This window comes from Silurus meridionalis, chromosome 6, assembly GCF_014805685.1.
Source record: "Silurus meridionalis isolate SWU-2019-XX chromosome 6, ASM1480568v1, whole genome shotgun sequence".
Classification (NCBI taxonomy): Eukaryota; Metazoa; Chordata; class Actinopteri; order Siluriformes; family Siluridae; genus Silurus; species Silurus meridionalis.
The window spans coordinates 16,302,456-16,324,712 of NC_060889.1; the positions used below are offsets into that span (position 1 = coordinate 16,302,456).

General features: G+C 37.3%; 2 protein-coding genes across 4 annotated transcripts in view; both read right to left on the reverse strand.

Moving 5' to 3' along the window:
* Positions 1–3,655: 3,655 nt before the first annotated feature.
* Positions 3,656–5,651, reverse strand: LOC124386814 (protein argonaute 3-like). The gene is made up of 3 exons (XM_046850786.1): positions 4,907–5,651; positions 4,502–4,784; positions 3,656–4,365 (listed from the first exon to the last, which is right to left on the reverse strand). The coding sequence occupies exons 1-2, from the start codon at positions 5,317–5,319 to the stop codon at positions 4,601–4,603; spliced, it is 597 nt and encodes a 198-aa protein (XP_046706742.1). The 5' UTR covers positions 5,320–5,651; the 3' UTR covers positions 3,656–4,365; positions 4,502–4,600.
* A 12,105-nt stretch (positions 5,652–17,756) lies between these two features.
* Positions 17,757–22,257, reverse strand: part of ppargc1a (peroxisome proliferator-activated receptor gamma, coactivator 1 alpha) — a 31,858-nt gene continuing 27,357 nt past the window's right edge. For all 3 annotated transcript variants that reach the window (XM_046851483.1, XM_046851485.1, XM_046851484.1), the window contains exons 12-13: positions 21,285–21,436; positions 17,757–19,497 (exon numbers count right to left, since the gene is read on the reverse strand). In XM_046851483.1, coding sequence (XP_046707439.1) covers positions 19,394–19,497; positions 21,285–21,436 — 256 coding nt within the window. In that variant the 3' untranslated portion in view covers positions 17,757–19,393. The remainder of the gene's footprint in view (positions 19,498–21,284; positions 21,437–22,257) is intronic.

A 22,257-nucleotide genomic window follows, 5' to 3' on the forward strand; every position in this document is an offset into this window, starting at 1 on the left:
CTAAATGAAAAACTGCTGTCTTTGAGAAGGTCATCATATGATTTGCCAGATCAGGGTTTTTGGATTCCTGCCGGATCAGAAATTCAGAATTTAAATTGTTAAATACAGAAATGCTAAACACCAGCACGATGCAGATTCAATCACATGCCTATTTTTTTAAATGCAGAGCACAAAGGCATGTGAGTGATCTCTCCCATTGATCCACAATGTCCACATATTTTTAGAGAATTGATTTTATGGTGTAGTGTATTCCGAGAAGAACTAAAACAGAAGTGTGTGTGCGTATGCATGTGAACGTTTGCTCAAGTGAAAGAAAGAAGGTGGTATGGACATTCAAAAAACTTTGACCATTTAGGCGCCAATAAAACCTCTCTGTTGGAGTCAAGTGGGATTTAAAAATAAAAGGACTTTTGCCTTTTTCGATTATTCTTATTAGTCATTAAGTGTAATCTTTTTTTTATGATTTGTAATAGCACTGCCATTCATTGAGATCAGAGAATGCACTCTATATTTTGTGCTACAGAACCACAGACACATGCTGTGAGATTAACCATGAGCAAAATTCCTGCAATTCCTATGTTATAAAGGAATAAGACATGACCGAGTGCGCTGTTTTAGAAAAATAATTAATGATGGTGTACTGAGATGAAACCATGTTGTATAGTTTTCTAAAAACCCACATGCCATAGTGCTTTATTCCTCTTATACTATAGTATTGTTACCATTTGAATTCTAGCAGATATAAACGCTTTATGAGCCTATATGAATGCCTGACTTTTACTCCTTCTGAAAACATTAGATGGATGAATGGATGGATGGATGGATGGATGGATGGATGGATGGATGGATAGATAGATAGATAGATAGATAGATAGATAGATAGATAGATAGATAGATAGATAGATAGATAGATAGATAGATAGATAGATAGGGTAAATCACATTATTGATCCAGTGATAATAATGACCACAAAATATTTTCATTATGAACAAAACTTCACAATATTAACACAACCATTTTTAGTATTAGTTCAAGATGTTTGTTACTTGTCTTAGATTTTATAGATTTTCTGTCAAGCCGTTCTGTAAGAAAATGCACAAAATGGTCACACTAACCACAGACACATAACACCCTAATCCTAACCCTAACCCTAACCCTACTCCAATATGGAGTAATAATGACATTCATCTTAAAGAGTTGAAAAAATGCAGAACTGTTTGTACAATGAGCAATAAACATACTGTACAGTTTATATAGTGAGATGTTGATTACAGATTTAGTTAGTCAGATTTAAAGACTGTAGGATTCAAAAAAAAGAAAAGCACACCACTCTAAATCCGAAACACACCACAATTCTAAAGATTTACATATTTGTACCTTGGAATCACAACATGGAGAAAGGAATCATGGTTAAACATGGCACATAAAGAATCAGAGACCTGCAAGCATGTACATATTTACATTTACATTGTAAATATTTAATTGTAAATATGCGCTCACAGTCCTTCTACAAGCTTACTATGTAATTGATGGTATTTGATGCAATGCCACATAATTTGTTGTCTGGTTGCAAACCCTGAATATTGTATATCTACATTGTATGTTTCGTTCACAGGTTAAAAAAAAACTCACACACTAACAGCAAGTATAAATAAACACAAGTCTCATGTTTGCTATAAGCATGGTGATATGATGACCTTACTTTATAATGAATCGATTTACAAAGAACTACAGTCATGAACTTCATATAAATAAACTGTATAAAGTTCAAGGCTTTATACCAGCTATAGGTAAACTAAATATAATGGCCAGTTTTTATGCAATAGGTCTCACACAATACATTCTCTGACAATATAAAGCACTTTTTTTGAGTAAATTATAGAATTGTGGATTTGAACACTAGTTTAATTGAAGTGTTTTGATACAAAGCAACTGTTGAATAAAACACTTCAGAATTCACTTGCTTTTTAATTAATCATGCAAGGTTTCTTTTTCAAAATGATGTCTGTGTTCTTCTCTAGTCATTATCCCTGCAGTGACATATAGAACTCATGTTGTTTTTCAGCTCTTTTTAGGTTTGTAATTCAGTAAATTCTGTTGTGGTCATTGTGGCAGTGCATTCAGGAGGACAATCTCATGTTATGTGCAGGTTTGAAGACCACACAATGACCTTGACTCAGAGATGCTAATGCACAAAGCATAAACCAGCACAACACAAGACTGCTACTGGCTGGTTTTCTGATACACAACTGTTACCACATGAGGTTAGTGTTTAAAGTGTGACGTAAATCATAAGGACACCAAACAAAGATTTAGCTACAGATGGTTTTAATATACAGTACATACCAAAAGTTTGGACACACCTTCTCGTTCAACAGTCTTGAAGGAGTTCCTAGAGAGATGCTTGGCACTTGTTTGCCCTTTTGCCTTCACTCTGCGGTCCAGCTCACCCCTAAACCATCTCAATTGGGTTCAGGTCCGGTGACTGTGGAGGCCAGGTCATCTGGCGCAGCACCCCATCACTCTCCTTCTTGGTCAAATAGCCCTTGATGCCTTCAGTGTGACTCTACAATTTTCATAGTCATGAAAATTAAGAAAACTTTTTGAATGAGAAGGTGTGTCCAAACTTTTGGTCTGTACTATATATATATATATATATATATATATATATATATATATATATATATATATATATATATATATGTGTGTGTAACGGTACACATATACAGTATATGTAACGGTACACATATTCGTACCGGAGTTTTTTGGTACATGGCTTTTGCCGTGTGGAACATATATAATCTGCCTTCCCTCATGAACTTATTAAGTGGCGGACTGCAAGTTTGTTTAACTTAGAAACATACACAACAATTCCAAGGGTATATATAGTGTGGCTACTGGAAATACTGGAAATAGGATTTGTTTTGCACATGAAAACGCTAAAGAAGCCATAGCGCCAGCGTTAGCCACTATGGACTCGATTTTTTAGCGTTTTATGTCAAGCTTCAAGAATTTCTTTTAAAAGGAGAAAATCCTGACAATTTCATATATCAAGACATTTGTTGAAGTATCCTGAAATAAGTATAACATGTCTTTAGAAAATTTAATATTAAATGTAAAACACACACACACATTTAAACTTACATACACCTCTGTATTACCCAAATGGGGTCTAACAAATGTAAACTATTTAGTTAAATTTTTCCATTTATTACAGTTTTTCTCAAATGCTAAAACACATTTCACAAACGTTTCCTCCATGTTCCCCAATGTCTAAACACAACACCCTTTTCTAAAGCTACATAAACACAACCACACCTTCTCACTTCAAAACTCAAACTTTCACACCAAAAGAGCAGCTCGAAGCTTTCAAAAATGTAAACACTATACACATCATTACACACTACAGCAAAACAATTGAAAACACAATGCTCAATTTGTGAGAAGGTTCTTTTGTTTCATAACTGCCAATGCATATTTTTGAAACTTTACAGTAATGGATGTTCTTAGATCTCTGCAGAGGATTAGGCATTTAGATTTAAGAGTTTCATATGAAGAGTATAAATCTATAGTAAATTCTGCATGTACACTACTGTAACACAACTCAATGCAAAACCAGAATCTATTGCACACAACAGTACTCTTGAAAACATGATCAGGGTGTGAAGTTTTTTTATTTACTTTATTCACACCACACACACACACCACAATCACTGTGCGGCATCATGTCGCTGAGCTGCATCGGGCCACATCACCTCATCCACATCGCAGGCTATATTGTCTCTTGCCAGGCACCGCGGGAAAAACGCCCTGGAATGGCGATTCCATCCTTGGAAGGCCTCCACTAGGATGTCAACACAGGCCTTAGGAGGTCCTCTCTAGTGTATGGTTGTCTGTCATAAACCTTCCATCTCCATGATGAGAAGAACTCCTCTATAGGGTTCAGGAAAGGGGAGTAGGGTGGCAGACAGACGTTTAAAAAGTGGTTACTGTTGGTGGTGAACCACTCTCTGATTTGGTTTGTTTTGTGGAAGCGTTCATTGTCCCAAATGATCACATAAATTTGATGTGCGGGCCCAGGATGGTGTTGTTGGCGGTCCAGGAGGATGTCTTTTAGCTCCTCTAGGAAGGTGAGGAGACGTTGGGTGTTGTAAGACCCAAGGACAGCATGCCGGTGGACAATCCCCTCCAAACCCATGGCCGCACAAAGAGTAATATTACCCCCCGTTGGCCAGGAACCTCTGTGATGGCTCTTTGGCCAATGATGTTACGGCCTCTTTGCCTTCGTTTCTGCAGGTTGAAGCCAGCCTCATCCAGGAAGAGGTACTTATGAGGTCTGGCCATCGTGTCCAACTGTAATATCCTCTGTGAAAATGTGAAAGTGCACAGGTGTTCAGAACAACAGTCAATCAGGTAGCACAGTATTGTCCAGAAGTAATGTAGGCCACTGAGCAACACAGTATGTCCACTAACCGTACTGTGAACATGAATGTATACTTACTTGCACATACTTGTAACGTAGGTCTTTGTGTCGCGCAGAGTTGCGCTCAAAGGGAACCCTATAGACCTGTTTCATCCGCATCTTTTGGGGCCGGAGAACTCAGACTATTGTGGCCAAGCTGACATCATCAATGCTCTCAAAGTTGACATTATCGGCAATGACTTTGTCTCTGATCTCCAGGAGTCTGATGAGGTTGTTCTCACGAACCATATCCACAATGAGGGTTTCTTGTGCCGCTGTCAATATGGCAACCCTCCCACCTCTATGTGGCATTCTTTCAACTCTAAAGAAAGAAACATGTGTTGTCAGTTTTACAATATAGTAACAACTGATTTGAAACCAATAGACTACTTTCACAGGCTTGTAAAATTGTATTGTGACAAAGAAAGCAATAGAGTACAATACCTGTTGCGTTGTCTGAATTCCCTGATAATGGTGGCCATGGTGAACCTACTCAGGTTTGGACGGACTCGTAGTCCTGCTTCAGCCATTGTCATGCCATGGACAGTGACATGGTCAATGACTGTTGCTCGCATCTCGTCCGTAATGATGGTGCGAGGTTGTCTTGCTCTCGCTCCTGGACCTTCTCCTCTCCCTTGTTGGCCTGCTCCTCTTCCTCCACTGAATTGAACTCCTCTTCCTCGTTGGCCTAAACCTCTTCCTCCACTGATTTGAACTCCTCTTCCTCGTTGGCCTGCTCCTCTTCCTCCACTGATTTGAACTCCTCTTCCTCGTTGGCCTGCTCCTCTTCTTCCATGGCCAGCTCTTCTCCCTCCTCTGACTCGAATTCCTCTTCCCCTGACTCTGCCTTCATCCATTGTGTTTGTTTGGAATCTTCAGCAAACTGTGCACTCTGAACTTGCTTTTGTACATGTGGTCACAGCATTAGCAACAAGTGTCTTCAATTTTGAGTCGTGTGTAATGAATGACGCCGGGTGTGTTCATTGTGTTCAAATATTGCTGACTGTGGCAAGCATTTTGTATCACATGAGCTTTCATTTGAAAATGTGAGCAGAGTTCTTTTGCAACTTGTGTTTTAGCAAAGAAAAATGTGTTAAGATTTATGAGAACGGAGGATTGTGTTTTGTGAATTGTGTCTTCATGTGAAATGTGTTTATGATATTGGAAAATGGCTAGATTTAGTAAATGTGTTTAGACAACTGGTCATTTGGTTTAGAGGATTGGCTTTTGTGTTTTAGCATTTGAGAAAAACTGTAAAACCCAGCTAAAATACATAAGGTCTTATCCCTGTTTGTTTCAAGTATTCCTCCCAAAAGAGTTTTAGATGCTTAGATGGTCTTAGATGGTGTCCTAAGTCTGCAACCTAGTGAACCAGATTTGATGTACTCATTGACAGAGACTTCAAAGCAATTTTATATGTTGCTCTGGATGAGGACATTTTCTAAATGACATAGCTGTAAATGTAGATGGTCTTTGATTTCTCCAGTAAGGAGAGCATGCACGTATAGAAAAGCATGACAGTCAGTGCTGCGCAAGCACACGCATATATCTAAAGAGAAGAGAAGACTTTCTTCTGTCTGCTAATCTCTTTCCAGCAAGTTAAATGGTGTTAAGATTTTGGTGCTAAGACAGAGATATGGTTTTTACAGAAAATTAATCAACACATTCTGACTAGTCAAATTTCATTGCAGTATTTTTTTTAAATACCATTATGTATTTAAGTAGCATGTTGGCATCAACTGTTCTTTAGCGAGCATAGGTGATAACAATGTGTTTAGGGATTTTTATGTGTCATTATATCATTATTGTTGTTCATCAATCCAAACATCTTGAATCCCCATAGATCCCCAATGCTTTGTCCAGCTGGAACAATATATCTTACACAATACTGTGCACTGTATATTTCTTAAAGGTTACCACATTCAATTCAAATGTGCAAATGACTGAGGATGATACTAAATTATACTAAAAGATAGGGATCTTAATGTGAAAATTAGATCTGAAGACAGAAATTAATGCTGATCTGGAGTCAGATAAGCAGTTATAGAGATTCATTTATCAGACAACAACTGAACAATCTCTGAACTATATTTGTAAGGAAGCCACAAATAGCTTTCTTAAAACGGTACATATTAAACTGGTGCAGATTAATGTTTCAAGAAATTGATTTTTCTCAACCATAAAATAAAACTATGATAAATTTGAATTAGTCAGCATTCAAATGCATAAATAAGGGATTGTCATGTTGAATTCATTCTGTGTTTTTGGTGAAGCTGAAGCCCAATTAAAGTGTTTAGTCTCTGTTATAATCCTTGTCCAAATAATTGATGCCGATATAGTTGATAACACTTTGCTGATATGCATCTGCTCAGATATTAATTCCTCTGGTTGGTGAAGTGCTGAAAATTAATTTTTCTCAAGTCTGTCGGTGAGCAATGGCTATGATGACAATGATTTCAAAGAACAACTTGTCACCTTCGCAGTGATACAATAAGACAGTCTTTAACTCTAAGACAAATTAATTTCTCTGAAATGTTAGATTGTATGATACTTGACAATATATGTGTTTAAACTATACTAAAAAAATCTTTATTTAATTATTTTGACAAGTTAATAGGAAAAATTACACACATCACTATTAAAATATAAATGGTAATTCAAGGGGCATAATCACAGACAGTAATAATTTATTCATTTATTTTCTCTAATACACTAGTTTGAAAATGATCAGCAACTTCAAAGTTAAATGTCAAAGGTTTAGCTTTTAAGATGGGGAGAATAGCATTAGTGACCCTCTTTCTGTAAAGTCACATTCAGAGAATATATAGAGCTTAGCCCACGTGTCAATACAGAACATTTAAGATCATTTAAATGCAGGATGTGTCCTGTCAAATATTCAGATATTTATTACAATTATTTGCACAATCATGTTTATTGGTTTGTTTAGTTCATGTGAAATATTTACCTGACTTTTATTTCCTGATCAACACTGGCCTCTATCTGTTTTGTATTAAAAACATTTTATTTGTTTTTTAATTCTGAGACTTAGTAATGTGTATAATAGCTTATGAACATGATCAAAGGTATTTAATTTTTACAATTTTATGCAATGTTTATTTTATTAAAGAATGTAATTTTGTTATATGATGCTGTAAGGTGGAAAAGCAACAGTATGAATGGAAATAAGTGTGGATACACATTCATAGTGACTTCAGAATGGACCTATTTCACCTTCAAATTTTGTCTGTAAAGGAAAACCCAACCCTAATTGACGTGTATGTCAATATTTAGAATCAATATGTAATCTACAATGGTGCAAATGATTATTTTATGACTGCCCATCGACAGTGGTGCCAGTGGAAATGTATTACTGTCTAAAGGCTGATGCAGCAGCGCTTCAGTTCTTTACCCTGTCCACTTCTCACACAAAGACTTCCAATGCTTTGCCCGGAATGATAATACGAATTTCCTCTATCAACACTGTCATACTTGTCATCTCATAGATTGCTAACTAGCTAAGCAGATTCTCTGGTGTATTGTGTTGTACTGAGCTGCACTGCATTCTGGAACTTGTCCAGTCTAATGTTTGCTGTCTCCTCTATTTCTTAATTGAATTCTTGATTAAAAGGGCATTAGACATTGCAAGCACAATTACAGAGGTGTTTAATAAAAAAAAAAAAGAGAAAGACACAGGTTTCTTTTTCCTGAAAAAAGTAAAGCTTCTTTTCTTTTTCATCATTTCTTCGCTTTTTGTTACGTACAATTACTTCTCATGATTTAAATATATTCCCAACCAACAAAACAGCATTACAATCACTTAAGCAAATCCCAGATATTTTAATCTAAGGTTATTTTGTGTGTTTCAAGGTGCTGGTTTCTTATAAGGAAAGCTATTAAATATAAACTCAGCCTGTGCTACTCTCCAAAAAAAAAAAAAAAACCAAGAAAAGAAAAGAAAAACACATTTCAGATCAGCTTAAAGGGTACATTTACCAGCATGGAAGAGCAACCAATCAATGACTACGCCTGGCTGCCTACATGTCTGAGATGTGTTCTTTGTGCTTTTTCTATCCACAAACACAGTGGGTATGTGTGTCGAGTGACACGGAATACACTCTTGGAGTATAAAAGATCTGAGTGGTTAGAATGGTTTTACCCAGGAGTGTTTGCAGTCACAAGACACTTTGAAAACTTCTTTTTTTACTGTAGTTATTTAACAAAAGAGACTTCCATGCAGCACTGTTACTATGATTAAAAATACTGGTTGTGAAACGATGTTTAGAGATCAATGTAGTAATTCAGCTGTAACCTGAAGCTGTTCTCCAGGAGAATCCATCACCCACACCTGATCTGTACACTCCTAAGCGAATAGATTATAGATAGCCTGTGTGTTTAGAACAGATCTCTCACCCTTGGCTGCCATGATTAAGACATGAGCTCATCAGAGATGGAGCAGGTGATAACGCACTCTTAACGCACTGAGAGTCTCATTAGGATGCCAGTCATACTCCATCCTGTGCACCAAAGGAACATTTGCTATTTATCAGACAAATGATCTTGGTAAGGAATCTGAAAAAGAACAACTTAGCATCAGATATAAAGGCAAATGTTAATGCCACATAATGATATTCCTGCGCCTTAAATCCCCGGCGGAATCACTGTGTTCAGGCAATCGCCAGTTGTAAAATGGCGGGTTGTAATGTTTTAGCACCTTTGGGACTCATTAGGAAGCATAAAAGCCACGTAACACCGTCATTCCCGCTCCTTGTGATCTGATACAGGTTTTTTTTTTCTTTTCTCTCCGGTCTGTAAGTCTGATCATGGCAAATTGCTGTTAACATGAAAGCAGCAAGAAAATATGACATGCATTTATAATAATGAGGTGTTTTGTTTGTATAATACTTTGGGTGAATGTAGAGGAGATTTTTCTTTTAATAATAATAAAAAACTCATAGCTACCCAGAAAAATAAGCATCATGCAGGAACTGTGAGAATGTAATTTTCCTGACTGTGCTACGACAGCATAAACTGCTCACATTCCTGACATTTCTTAACCCCCTGAATAAGGAAGTATCTGTACATTCCTTTGAGTTGAAGAATTATTCATTTTCCACCATGTGCAAAGTTCAATACCTGAATTTGAGTGCAGGGCTGCGGCGAAGAGACAATAACAGGGCTCCACGATCCTTTTTTACAGAATCTGCTTGCCGAGTCTATTATCTGAGTCCCAAAACAAATCTGCCAACACGATCATACCTCCGCCTCGTCCTCCCTGTAAGAGCCGAGGCGCTACGGCTAAATCACATCTGCACGTACACCCTCCTCCGACGCAAATGAAAACCCTCGGCCTACACATCTAGCAAAGAAATTGAACTCTGCATACGGGAAAATCACTGTGACCCAGATGAAAAGGAAAGAGTGTGAATGATTGACTAACATCAGCATATCGGGAATGGTTAACTCACTAGCGAAAACAGCACAGCAGCTTTGTAAGTCATTTAGCTTCTGATGAATTTTCAGTGCAGGGTGTTGTACCTGAACCCCTCTTGCAATGTCACTGCAGGGAGATGAGACGATGAGCTGAAAAAGGCGCCCCAAAGGTGATGCCATGACAGGTGAGACATCCATCACCAAGCATTCGCTTATTTTACACATGCCGTCAGACTGACAGCTACCTGCCAGCACCATAAAGCTCTGCTAATGCGCTGAATGGAATGCAACAACATGCATGCACTTATTTAGGGAGCTCCGTTTTTTAGACACCGATTCTGAGTCAAGATGTTTAAGTAAATCAACATTATTGAGCAGTACAGATCCATCTTTAGTATGATGAAGCACTTCAGGAGTGACAGCAGCGCCACAGTACTCAGCCGTGCACATGGCCTCTGCTTTCCACCTTTCCAATGTAGGTCATGGAATTCAGTGATGCTGAAAATACTTGCCAGAAGTTATTACCCAGGTCTCTACAACTTGAATTGATTAACACTTAGCTATTGAAAAAATTGTGTTGCTTTCATACATATCAACATCTATATTTTTACTGAGCACAGTACAGGAAGCACATATCCACTAATGCTGCTTTGGTCATTTAAAAGCAATGCCGTTTTAAACGTAGAATTGTAGAATCTTTTACGTGCTGCATGTGAACATGTTTCCTCAAAACATCACAGAAGCAAAAGTGGCTTGAGATTCTTCGCTGCAAGCTACAATAGCACTCAGTCTAGCAGCAGCAATGTGTGAATCCCAGTGATGCTGCCCTGGCTTCCCCTCTATATGAGGAGTGTACATTGCGGTGGGATGTCCAGAGACCTAGCTTCATGCACAGTTAATGTCTCTGCTGTCTGGATGATTAACGCGGGCCGTTTCACGCTCCCGAACGGCCCCCCCAAAATTCCCTCCCCTTTCCTCCTGCCCAAAACACTCTTGGGTCGCAATAAAAATAGCTCAGCGCTAACCTTTGTGCTTGCTTTTGTTCTGCTCTGATGTGGGCACAGAGACACATTATTTCTTCTCTTATGTTAGATCATGATTGATTTTTTTTTTTACTGAGCAAAGAAAGGAACCAAGTGATTTAGGAGATCGATGTTTTTTTTTTGCAGTATGCAATTTCAGAGAATTCAACAAAAAAAAGTGACTTTGCGACGCCACCAATTGGAGCTTGTTTTAATGATTATTTTGGCTTTCAAATTCCCAATCAATTCCCTGACTGTTTTTGAACAAAAGGCAACAATGTAGATTTATCCATAAATGACAAGTACAAAATTCGAAATAAATAAATAAACAAACAGCAGCTTGGTGTTGTTTTCCCTTTCAGCAAGTCCTCGATCTTGATTTTGCATAGCAACAGCAACGTTCCTAGCGCCGACAAGACGTTTTAATAAAGCTCGGCGAGGGAGCGTGCGTGTGATAAAACCGGTGTGAGGGCTATTAATTTCAATGATAAAGTGTGGAAACTGCAAGGCCTAGCAGTGCTCCTGTCACAGTGGGGGAGTGTTGTGCTTGAACAGGAGACAGCTCTGTCCTTCACACTGTCTGATCTGCTTGGGAACGGCATTCACGTTCGCTAATTTGAACGGCACCGGTGAAACACTTGGCTTGCTTTCAGGTGGATAGATTTGGTCTGCCACGACGACCTTCTCTGCAAGAACACGTAAAAACTTCACTCAATATGCCACAAATTATTGTGATAAAGGAAGACAAGACGCTACGATCATTTTAATATTGTACTTTCTTAAGGAAGTACGTGACGACATTAGTTGATAAAAGTGGAAAGATGGCTCTATTTTTAGTTCTATTTTTTCACCATTACTTTGTATTTAAGCCCACAGCTTCAGAGCAGTTTTGTTATGCTATACGATTGAATGCAAAAGGAATGTGTGGTGAGGCGATAAACAAACCCTACCGATATCAACTAAAATTAGTTTCCAGTCCAAGTTGCATTTGTTCTGTTTAAATCAAAAGTAAATGAGCCTATATTCGAAGTTAAAATGATAAGTTTTAAATTGCTTTAATTGAATTTTAGCTGTGGAAGATTACCACCGATTACCACACGCACGTAGCACCATTTCAGTTGTTATTAACACATGGATTAAAACGTTTTTATTTTCATTTAATTAAGACTGTCTGTTAAATATAATATAAATTTGATGACCGATTTCATTCTCCAGTGTTATTACTGCAAGGATATTTTAGCTATAAACATAATGGAGCTGCAGAAAGCCATTAATGTTACCTCAATGTGAAAACAATAGAAAAACCCAACCACCTTGCCAGATCGATGGACATTGAAGCATGAGACAAAGTTCACTTCTAACTAGAATATTTTATGGATTTTGTAGTGAACTTTAGTTTTAATCTTTTTTTTTTAAAGACTTTTCACAATGACCAGGCAGCCAGAGACCTTCCTGGGTAACCATTTGTAAAACCATAAAATAGCAACGAATTAAAAAGTCCTAGAGTTTAGCCAACTGCAACCTAAAGTGAAGCATGTAGCCAGCAAACTCATTCAAAAAAATTTCAAGAAACATCAATACATGTTGTTAAGTTGTTGTTTTTTTTCTTCAGGTTATCGGTTTTCCCGCACTAAAAGGAAGATCATGTCAAGCAATCTTCAAAATTGTTTGACAAGCATTTACTTCTCTTTTTTTTTTCCAATCTGTGAATAATCATGGAAATTTTTAGTGTTGACAGTTTGAAGAGAACATGACAGCACGTTAGGGTGGAAATATTCAGTGAACTTGTACGTAAAAATGTATAAGTGAACTCATTTGCCTTGTCAACGCCTTGTCGTTACAGACATGGCAAATGTCCATTATGACTTGCTCATGACAGTTGATGATTACCAAATTACTGATGATATGGAATTGCTTTTGCTTCGGTACATTTGCATATTTTATTTAATATGAGTGCAACAAGCTTCCACTAATTATGCCATTAAAATGCTACATTGCTCCACTGATTAACCACTGAGCCCTGATGTCAGTTCATGTTAATATTTAACCCCCAGCCTCCTCCACCCTTCTGTCAATCCCCCACCACACTGCACATCTCTTAATCTAAACATATTACACTTTACATCAGTTCCCTCTCTCTCTCCCACTCAGGATAAGAAAGGCACTGACAAAAGAGCATCACGTCTACTTCTTTCTGTCCTAACCATCTCTGTCAGCAGGACGTCCCCATGGTCACCTGACTTTCTGCTGACGTCCCATGGGGCTCAAGCAAACTTGCCCAGCACAGCACTCTGAAAGGCCTGTGTCGGCCTGAGGACACAAAGTGCATCTCTTTCCTCTCAAAGCTATTCAAATCCTCCAACCACCTCCCATCCACGCCGTCTCACACCCACTCCTGACACAGCTGACCGCACTTTTTTTTTTTTTTTTATCCTTTCCAAAAAGCTTTTTTTCTCTCTCTCTCTGTCTAATTAATAAACTTATCTTTGGTGCACTTGAGGTAATTAGCGATGTGTTTTGCCGGAGGACCAGATGGTGAATTAGAATGGAAGTGCGTTGCTCAATCAGCTGCTATTTGTCTGGTGTCATTAATTATCAAGCGAAGTATATGTTCTGCTCCCAAAAGCTGATACTTTGGGAAAAGAATAATATTGTGCCTTCTGTTACTCATTACTCCTTAAAGCCTAAAATGGCAGAGCAAAGTAGGGATGAAGGAAGCTCTATTGTTGTGGTTCAAGCACTAACAGCTGCCAGGAGCTTGGCTAGAAATGACATATGCTCTTGAATTGCTGATTTCAAGCATAATTATTTCTTTTCACACCTTGGAAATTTAGAGAATCCTCCGCAGTTTAAACGAAGTGCTATTTTAAATGAAAAGTTGAAAATGTAATAAATTGTTGTTATTACAATTATCTTAATTGGCAGTTTCTTGACATGAAATGCAAATGATGCTTCGAAAAGCACGCAGTAAAATAGAGAAATATTAGAAATCAATAAATGAATATCAAAAGGTATTATACAGATGAATTGTTCACAGCTGCTGTGCTGGTTTAAGATGCACACAGTCTATTTTCTTATGCTCCAACCCAAACCAAGCTGCTGCAGATGAACGAAACATTGATTTGGTAGTATTTATGACCCTGTAGCTATTCACTGTGTGTTAAGCTGTAATTGATATTATGTGGACCTTACTAATGAAGAACAATAACCTGCAGTTAATTATAAAGGCAATTAACTTGATAAATAAGAACTCTGAAGAGATCCATGTCTTATATTTGTGTTTTTAACTTATTTGGATATGAAAAACATGCAATTGACAATTACAGTATGTACATGTGTACCTTTTCAGGTACAGAGCATAGCCAGTATGTAATTTGACAATCAAATTTCCTTCTTTCATTTCTCCTGGACAACAAACCCCAGACTGCAACACAAAGATAAATCTGCCATTGCATATTAAAAAGTATATAAAACTTTTGTAAAAGGAAACTAATTTCACTGCACCATTAATCATTGATTTTAATTTAAAAAGTGAAACCTATGTTTTCCTTTTTCTGATTTGACAGTAAATTTTAAGTGAGAAAATATATGTAGGCCTTCAATAACTTTTAATTAGTAGCTCTTAAGATGGCAAGTAAACTTCTTGACATCCTTTTACTTTCAGTAACTGTTCTTCAGGATCAACATGGATCCAGAACTTATGAACCAGGAAAACACCCTGGATGAATATTTTAGTCCATTACAGGGCAAATCATGCAGGAAACCCACACAGACATTAAGAGAACATGCAGAGAACCTCCACATAGACAGTAACTGGAGCTCAGGCAGGACCAAGGAGGAAGTACATCCTGCTTCGTGTCCTAATGGTTAAGACTTCATGTTATTGAACAGAAGTACAGTGGATCAAAACAACATCAAGCTGCCATGGCTGGGGCTTAAACGGGGCCCTTAACTCTCTGCTCCAGGGGTGCTGTATCTGATCCTGTGCTCTGACCTCAACTTCCTAACAAGCTGGAATATGTGAAGATAAGAATTTCACTTTGCTGTAAGGACAGCAACCTGAGCTCAGGATCTAACTCAGGAGCCTGGAGCTGTGAGGCAACATGGCATTGGAAAAGCTATGGAAACTGACCATTTGACCCTGAATAAAACAACTGCTAATATCTCATATTTATTGGCAAATAAAGATAAGTTTTTAAAGGCAACACATTTAACAATGTTTTGCACACGATTAGGTAATTAATCTCCTAAAGGTTATTTACTTCCCACAGGCAGAACACTACTATCTGTTAGACAAAAACGTCCCCAGTTTTGTCAATAGTTCCTAGTAGATAAACACAAAAATATCAAATACTTTTTAAGGTTCTTCTTTAAGCATTTGGTAATGTACATGGAACTGAAAAAATACCTTCTACAGAGATGTTTTAGCAGCAACGAGCAACTTGAAATAGCCGATTAGGGACCTGGAGTTATGCAGTGCAGCTCACAAGTATTGCTCGAACGCTGAGCAGCATTTAATGGAGCCTTCATGATTTCAGGTTGTAATAGTTAATATACTTTTATATGTACAACGATTTGTGATGGTGTTTAACTACATCCATCTCCAGTCTATCAATTCTTTAGTGTTTTATGGATTTCTGTCAAATGGAAACTTTTTTTCCCCCAAAAGCTGTTAAGATTGATATGCAGCCTGAGCAGCTACCAAATATTGGCTAACTCACATAAGAGACACAAGGTGAACCCTCAGACACTGTAGGTCCCCTTTATCATCCAGTTAGATTGCAGGGATGTGGGGTTCTTCTATTATGTGCAAAAGGGCATACTGAGGGAGACCTCCTGCCTGTGCATGGCTGCCCAGACAAAATGAAAGAAACAGCTTTTCTCTGGGGCTCAACTGTAGCGTTAATGAAAAAAAAAAATACAATTGGATTCTTTTGCTTTTAAAATTTAATGCCTACTCCTGCCATATTTTTAAGAGGAAAAAAGGGTCGTTCACTGACACTGAGATTTGCTTACAGGTTGAATAATAGAACGGTAGACAGATTACATTTCAGCCTGACATGCTGCTTAAACTGTGCAGATCTTTATAAAGAAATTGGTGTTTTTTTTACTTTTTGTTTTCATTTATATATGAGGGCCTGACAGAACAATTTATGTATGTTAGGAAACAGATGCTGCTGGATTATCAGTATTCATGTCCCATGTTCTTGCGGAGTTTGAACATAAACATAAGCCAAATATAATAATATAGTCAGTGTGTAGATAACATGAAAAAATAAGTTCAATTATTTACATATTTTCTGCTTCTGCTTAATACAATGGATAGCTTTAATGCAAAAAATAAACATGCTTGTAATTAAATGATTTATCTATTCATTTATTTATATTCTAGCTTGATTGCTTAATCAATTTGAAGTTTTTTGTTTGTTTGTTAATTCTTCCATCAAACAAGCTGACAAAAGAAACAAGAAAATGGGAGAAATGAATGGAACAAGTTAGGGGTATCCAGTGCATTTCTTTGAAACACATTTCCCTTTATTGGCATGGTGAGACGGATGAGAATTGCACATTAAAAAAAGAATGTTTACAAGAAAATTGTACAATAGGTAAAACCACAAAAGGCATTGGTAAGGACTCAGCAGAAGGCAACATGGGTAGGGGAAAAAAGAAAGGTAACAACCAAACACCCTTTCCCTCTACCCCCTACCACACCTCAATCCCAGCCCCACATCCACCCCCAACTCCAACCCCTACCCCAAGAACATAATCAATATAATCACACATACACTTGCATTCACTCACACACACACACACACACACACACACACACACACACACAAACACACAAACAAATCCTGTCCTTCCAAAATCGAAATGATCAGCAATAAACAGATTTGTACAGCAGTGGGAAATCCCTCAGTAGTTCACATTGGTAAAAAGCCACACAGTCAAAGAAAAAAACCACTGGGGATCGCAATATATTGCTACTTTAGCGATTTACAAAGCATTGTTTTTGTTTTATTTTAATTTTTTCATCCAAATATCACAATGATTAAAGCCACATATCAAATGAGACATGACTCCATTACCCAAGCTCTGTATAGAAAGAACTTACTAGACAGGACAAGAAAGGGTTTTCATTTCTCTCTTTATCTCTGTAATTTTTTTTAAACCATTTTCTTTCATCCCTTGTGATATTGCCTCTTTTTGTACTCTCATCTATGCAGTCATATTTCGCAAAAGGTGTCATGTGATCTGGTGATACTGCATTAATACAAAGACGTCAGGGCTCTTTTGAAAAGAAACGAGATATTAATTGAACTAGAGACCGCAAGGTAACCTTTAGTGTCAGAGGGAAGGTAGTGTGATATGCAGACAGACTCCCACAGTTTAAATTCAGTTCTTTGATATTATTCTGGGTTTTTAAAAAGACTAGTAGAAAAAGGCTGTTTCTCATTTACAATGTTCAAAGCAAAGCCATAATCTCCATCACACACTCAGCCAGAAGCAAGCATGTGGTATTCGGAAGTGTTGCCTGTCTGTCAGTAGTAATATGTATATATATATATATATATATATATATATATATATAAAATTTCCTTCACATTTCTTTGAGTTTTCCCTGTACAGATGGTATGATTCTCAGGTGTAGTGCGATGAAATGAATACGATGAGTTCCTTATTTAAAGGACAGAGTCTGGGTACTGGGTCAGGTCAAACTATACAACAGCTTCAGCTAAAAGGTAACTGTGAAAAATAATTTATTGCTTTTTTTTCTTAAATATTTTTAATACACATTTCGACTTTTATTATTACTATTCATCTGTTTATAATTATTACTGTGAATAACGTGAAGATTAATGTTATAGTTTTTTTTTTTTTTTTTTTTTTACATCAAGTAAAGTTTTTTTTTAATTCTGGAAAGAAAACTGTAAACTTTATTTTGGCATTCACATAACCAAGTGTATGAGGAGCAATGAGACAGATTTACTGTGGTGTGATGACATACCTGCAAAATTAGTTTTTATTGCTTTATGTGCTTTAGAAAAAGAAAATGACAAAATAAGAAGGAAAAATTTCTGCAAAGTGTAGAGAAAATTTTTTTTGGTGATCGTAACTGTCTCTAAAAAGGCTGAGAAACTGATGTCTGTGTAGAACTTGTGCATCGTTCAATATATGAATGTTAAATAAGTCAAATAACAATATAAATAGCAAAAATTTGTAAGGCGCATCATAGTAGATGTCAACCATAAATATTTTGATCAAAATACTGAAATAAATACATTTCTTCCTCATGAACATGATCCATGAATTTTCCTCTGAAGAAGAACAATCATATATTAGTAATAGTGAATTATAAAAAAAAGAGTAATAATAAAAATTATTTGTGTGCAGAAAAGTAACAATTAAAAAGACAGTGTTTCCTTGAGACAGAAAAAAAAAACCCAACTCACGCTTGTACAGTTATGGACATAAAAAATATTCAAACGTATCATACATGGGTTGTATAAGGAAAACACTGAGGAAGCTTAAAGATAAAACTATACATGATCAATGACATTTTAAAACAAAAGTCTTTAAAAAAAATCTGTTCACATGCTCCCCCTGAAGAGCACCCTATCTCCATAGACAATTATTTTTATATTTTTATTTTTTATTTATTTTTTACAATCATATCACTCCACATAACCACCATGTTAGTTATGTGTCACTGTAATGACTACAGATTGACATTCTCGATTAGGAAAAAACTCCGTCTTATAAAGGCTGCGTTTTACAGTGCATAGCTGTAACAAATAAAGAACTTTGCCTTGATATGTACACAAAATAAAAATATTCCATTTAATATCTGTAAATATCTGTTTATAGCATTTCCTCCCCCCCCCGAACAAAATGTAGACAATATTACCTTGAAGAACATATTAATCCCATATGCACTTAACAATAGTGTAACGCTACGTCCAAATACCAGGTAGAATAAAAAAAAAAGAAAAAAAAAAGGAAAAGTCAGAACAGGTAAAAATCAATCGAATAAAAAACAACTGAAAAGGCTGCATGTTTTCACCCCTCAAAGCGCTGAGATTGGAGCAGTGCATGAAGAAAACAATCCCATTGAGAGCACTGTCTCATACAGCAGCACAGCACAGGCACATATCTGTGCACTCCTCTAAAGGTTTATTGGCTAATCCCCAAAGGTAAAGTCTTTGCAGCAGCTATGTCCATGTAAACTTTGCTTTTAGATATACATATATGTTCCTTCTATATACACACACACATATATATATATATATATATATATATATATATATATATATATATATATATATATATATATATATATATACACACACACATAATATTTCTTCTCTCTATATTGAGTGTAAAACTTGTAGTAGTCTCATATTCAGAGGAGCGATACAGCAGTGAGGTATCACAAATCCCTCGCCTTGCTTGCAGCCAGCAGATGTGGTGGAGCTCGTTACCTCCTCAGGCTACACTGGGCCTCGCGCAACAAGCTGTCGAAATCCATCGAGTCATATTTGCTTTTAGTTGAAGTCAGATCAAAGTCTTCAGAATGAGAGTCTGAAAGAAGCGGGAGAGATATTGACAGGATCAGATGTCGACGGCAAGAAACGTGAACCCGCCTCGCCACCTTTCGTCGAATTTTACAAACGAGTTATTAAAATCTTGTTAAGCCCAACAATTTAATACCAATTTTAGATTTGTTTGGGATGGAAATGCCCCCTATTCAAAGCGCATGACTTGTATTTGACTTTTTTGTTTCCCCTCAGGGATGCGATGTAATCTTACAAACCTTTTCCCTATCTGTAGCTTGCATGTTTAACCAGCATTTAAAAGTAATTAAACTGACATAAAAAAAATCAAATCAAGCTGAAAATAGAAATAATATCAAAGCCAATTAGGGGGAAGAAATAAAAAACGGATATTATTATTTGTAGCTGTTACATTATTTATTGCAGGCAGCTTCACAAATACACTAAACGGACAGCAGCATGGTTGGGGTGAGAGAGAATTGGGAATGACCATGGCAAGCATGGAAAGGGCAGTTGTAAATTGTCAAATGCCCCTTTAAAAAAAGAGCGAAAGGAGGTATCGTTTATGCATTATATTATTCACGTTAGCCCAGATTTTCCTGCATGTCTGCATGCATGACTTCTATTGTAAATAAAAGAGCCTCAGTGACCAAATCAAGGTCTCACATCTGTGTGCTTAAATATAAATACAGCCACCTAAACCCACCTCTTTTCTACAAGATGCATTACAGCCACCATCTAAATTTCTTTGGCCTTACTCTTAGCCTTTGAAAAACACTTCAATGTTCCCATTATTTGAAGGTAAGTGCACTTGTTCTCTTCCATTGACCTGTATAGCCATCAGTGACACAGAGACAAATGCCTCCCGAACGCATCCTCCACCATCGATGCGTCTCTTAACTCACATTTTGCGCAAAACAAATGAGAAGTGGAGAATCGACTAACTATAAAAGCTGCCACTAGACCACCACCCAAACCACATGAAAACTAAGGCCCTAACAATGTTAAGGTTTCTAAAAGCATGACACAAGTAAGAAACAGGAAGGAATGTGGGGCAGGAGGTAGACAAGAAACGCTTCCATCATATAAAAGGTAGAATAAAAGACCAGATAGGAATAGAAAATGGAAAAAATGAACCCAATATAACGAGATAGGAATGAATCTATTCAATCTCTCTCCCACATGCGCACACGCACACACACACACACACTCTCTCTCGTCTCTTCTCTCTTTCTCCCTCCCCCCCTGCATGTAACTTAATGTCAACCTGATCTTGCCTCAGTTGAACATCCCAACAGCTGGCACAAGACAGACATCCACTGGGGAAGTGAGCTGATTGGACTTGACCTTGCCTTCCTCAATTTTCCCTCCATTTTTACACCCCTTCATTTCTGAACTGCATGAGGAGCCAGCGCATGAAATATACATGCTCCATGTACGGCATCAAAATACCACAGGGAGCTTTAAAGCCACCGAACCGCTACTATGCTGATTTTCTACTATGCTGAGTACCTTATTGCACCCCATCACAACTATACTGGTGGTAACTGTGCACCATTGAAAATCTTCAAAACACTATTGTGAAAGGATACGGTTCAGTCCCTGGTTCAAAATGAGAGTGCCTGCTGAGTTCTATATATTCATTTCAGTGGATATAGCAAAAAAAAACAAACAAAAAAAAAAAACAACTCTAATGTTAAGACATCATTCAAGTTGTTTGTTTCCCAGCTTTTCTTTTGTGCAGCAAAAAGCAGCACTTTGCCAATTGTGAGTTCAGGTACTAATGGATGGCTGAAGCCAAGCAGACATACTTACCCAAGTCTGTGTAATTGGATTTGCAGAACTGCTTTTGTCCACCAAAGCAAAGCTCGAACTGAGGCTCGTTCGGCCTGCGCAAGGTGTGTCCATTCTCAAGGGCAGCGAAGGCATCACAAGTGTAGCGGTAGGTGATAAAGCCAAAATTGTCCCTGGAGCGGGAACAGAAAAAAATGAAGCATAAAGTACACTGAAGATATCAGATAGACCAATTCGACCCACCATAGAAGCACAGTAATGTGATCAATACAGTTGAGACATCGTTCGTTTTTTTCCTTTTGGTTTCTGATGTCCAAGAAGCAATGCCCTATTTCTATTCAAGCCAGACTATTTTTGTCTAATATAACTCATTTTTCAATTCAGCTGTGGGATTTATGCGTGTCCTCTAATTCAACTGCCAGTGGGAACAAATACATAATTAAAATATTTTTTTGTAGACTGAAATAGATTTAATTGACTCCTTGTGGCACCTGACAAACAGTGTGCACTAAAATGCTATACACTACATGGAAACAAATTTGTGGACAGCTCACCATATAATTTGTTGTGCTTTCTGAGCATCCTATTACACATTTATTCCCCATTTGTTGTTATAATCTTCGCTCTCCTGGGACGATTTTCCACTAGATTTTTTTAGTGTAGTGTGGGTGTGGACATTAGTGCTAATTTAACCAAGTGTGTGAGTAAAGTCAGCTACTATTTTGGAGTGAGGAGGCCTGGGGCGCAATCAGCGTTCCTATTCATCCTAAATGTGTTCATGAGGGTTGAGGACAGAGCTCTATAACAAAATCTTCTCTTTACTCCAAACCATGTAAACTATATCTTTGGTCATATCAGAACAGTTTTGGATCTCCTAGTTTAAGTGAAGGAAACACATCCTATACAATTTTGTGCCTCCAACTTTGGGGTAACAATTTGGGGAAGAATCACTTATGGCTAAAGAAGTCAGATGTCTCAATACTATTGTCCATAT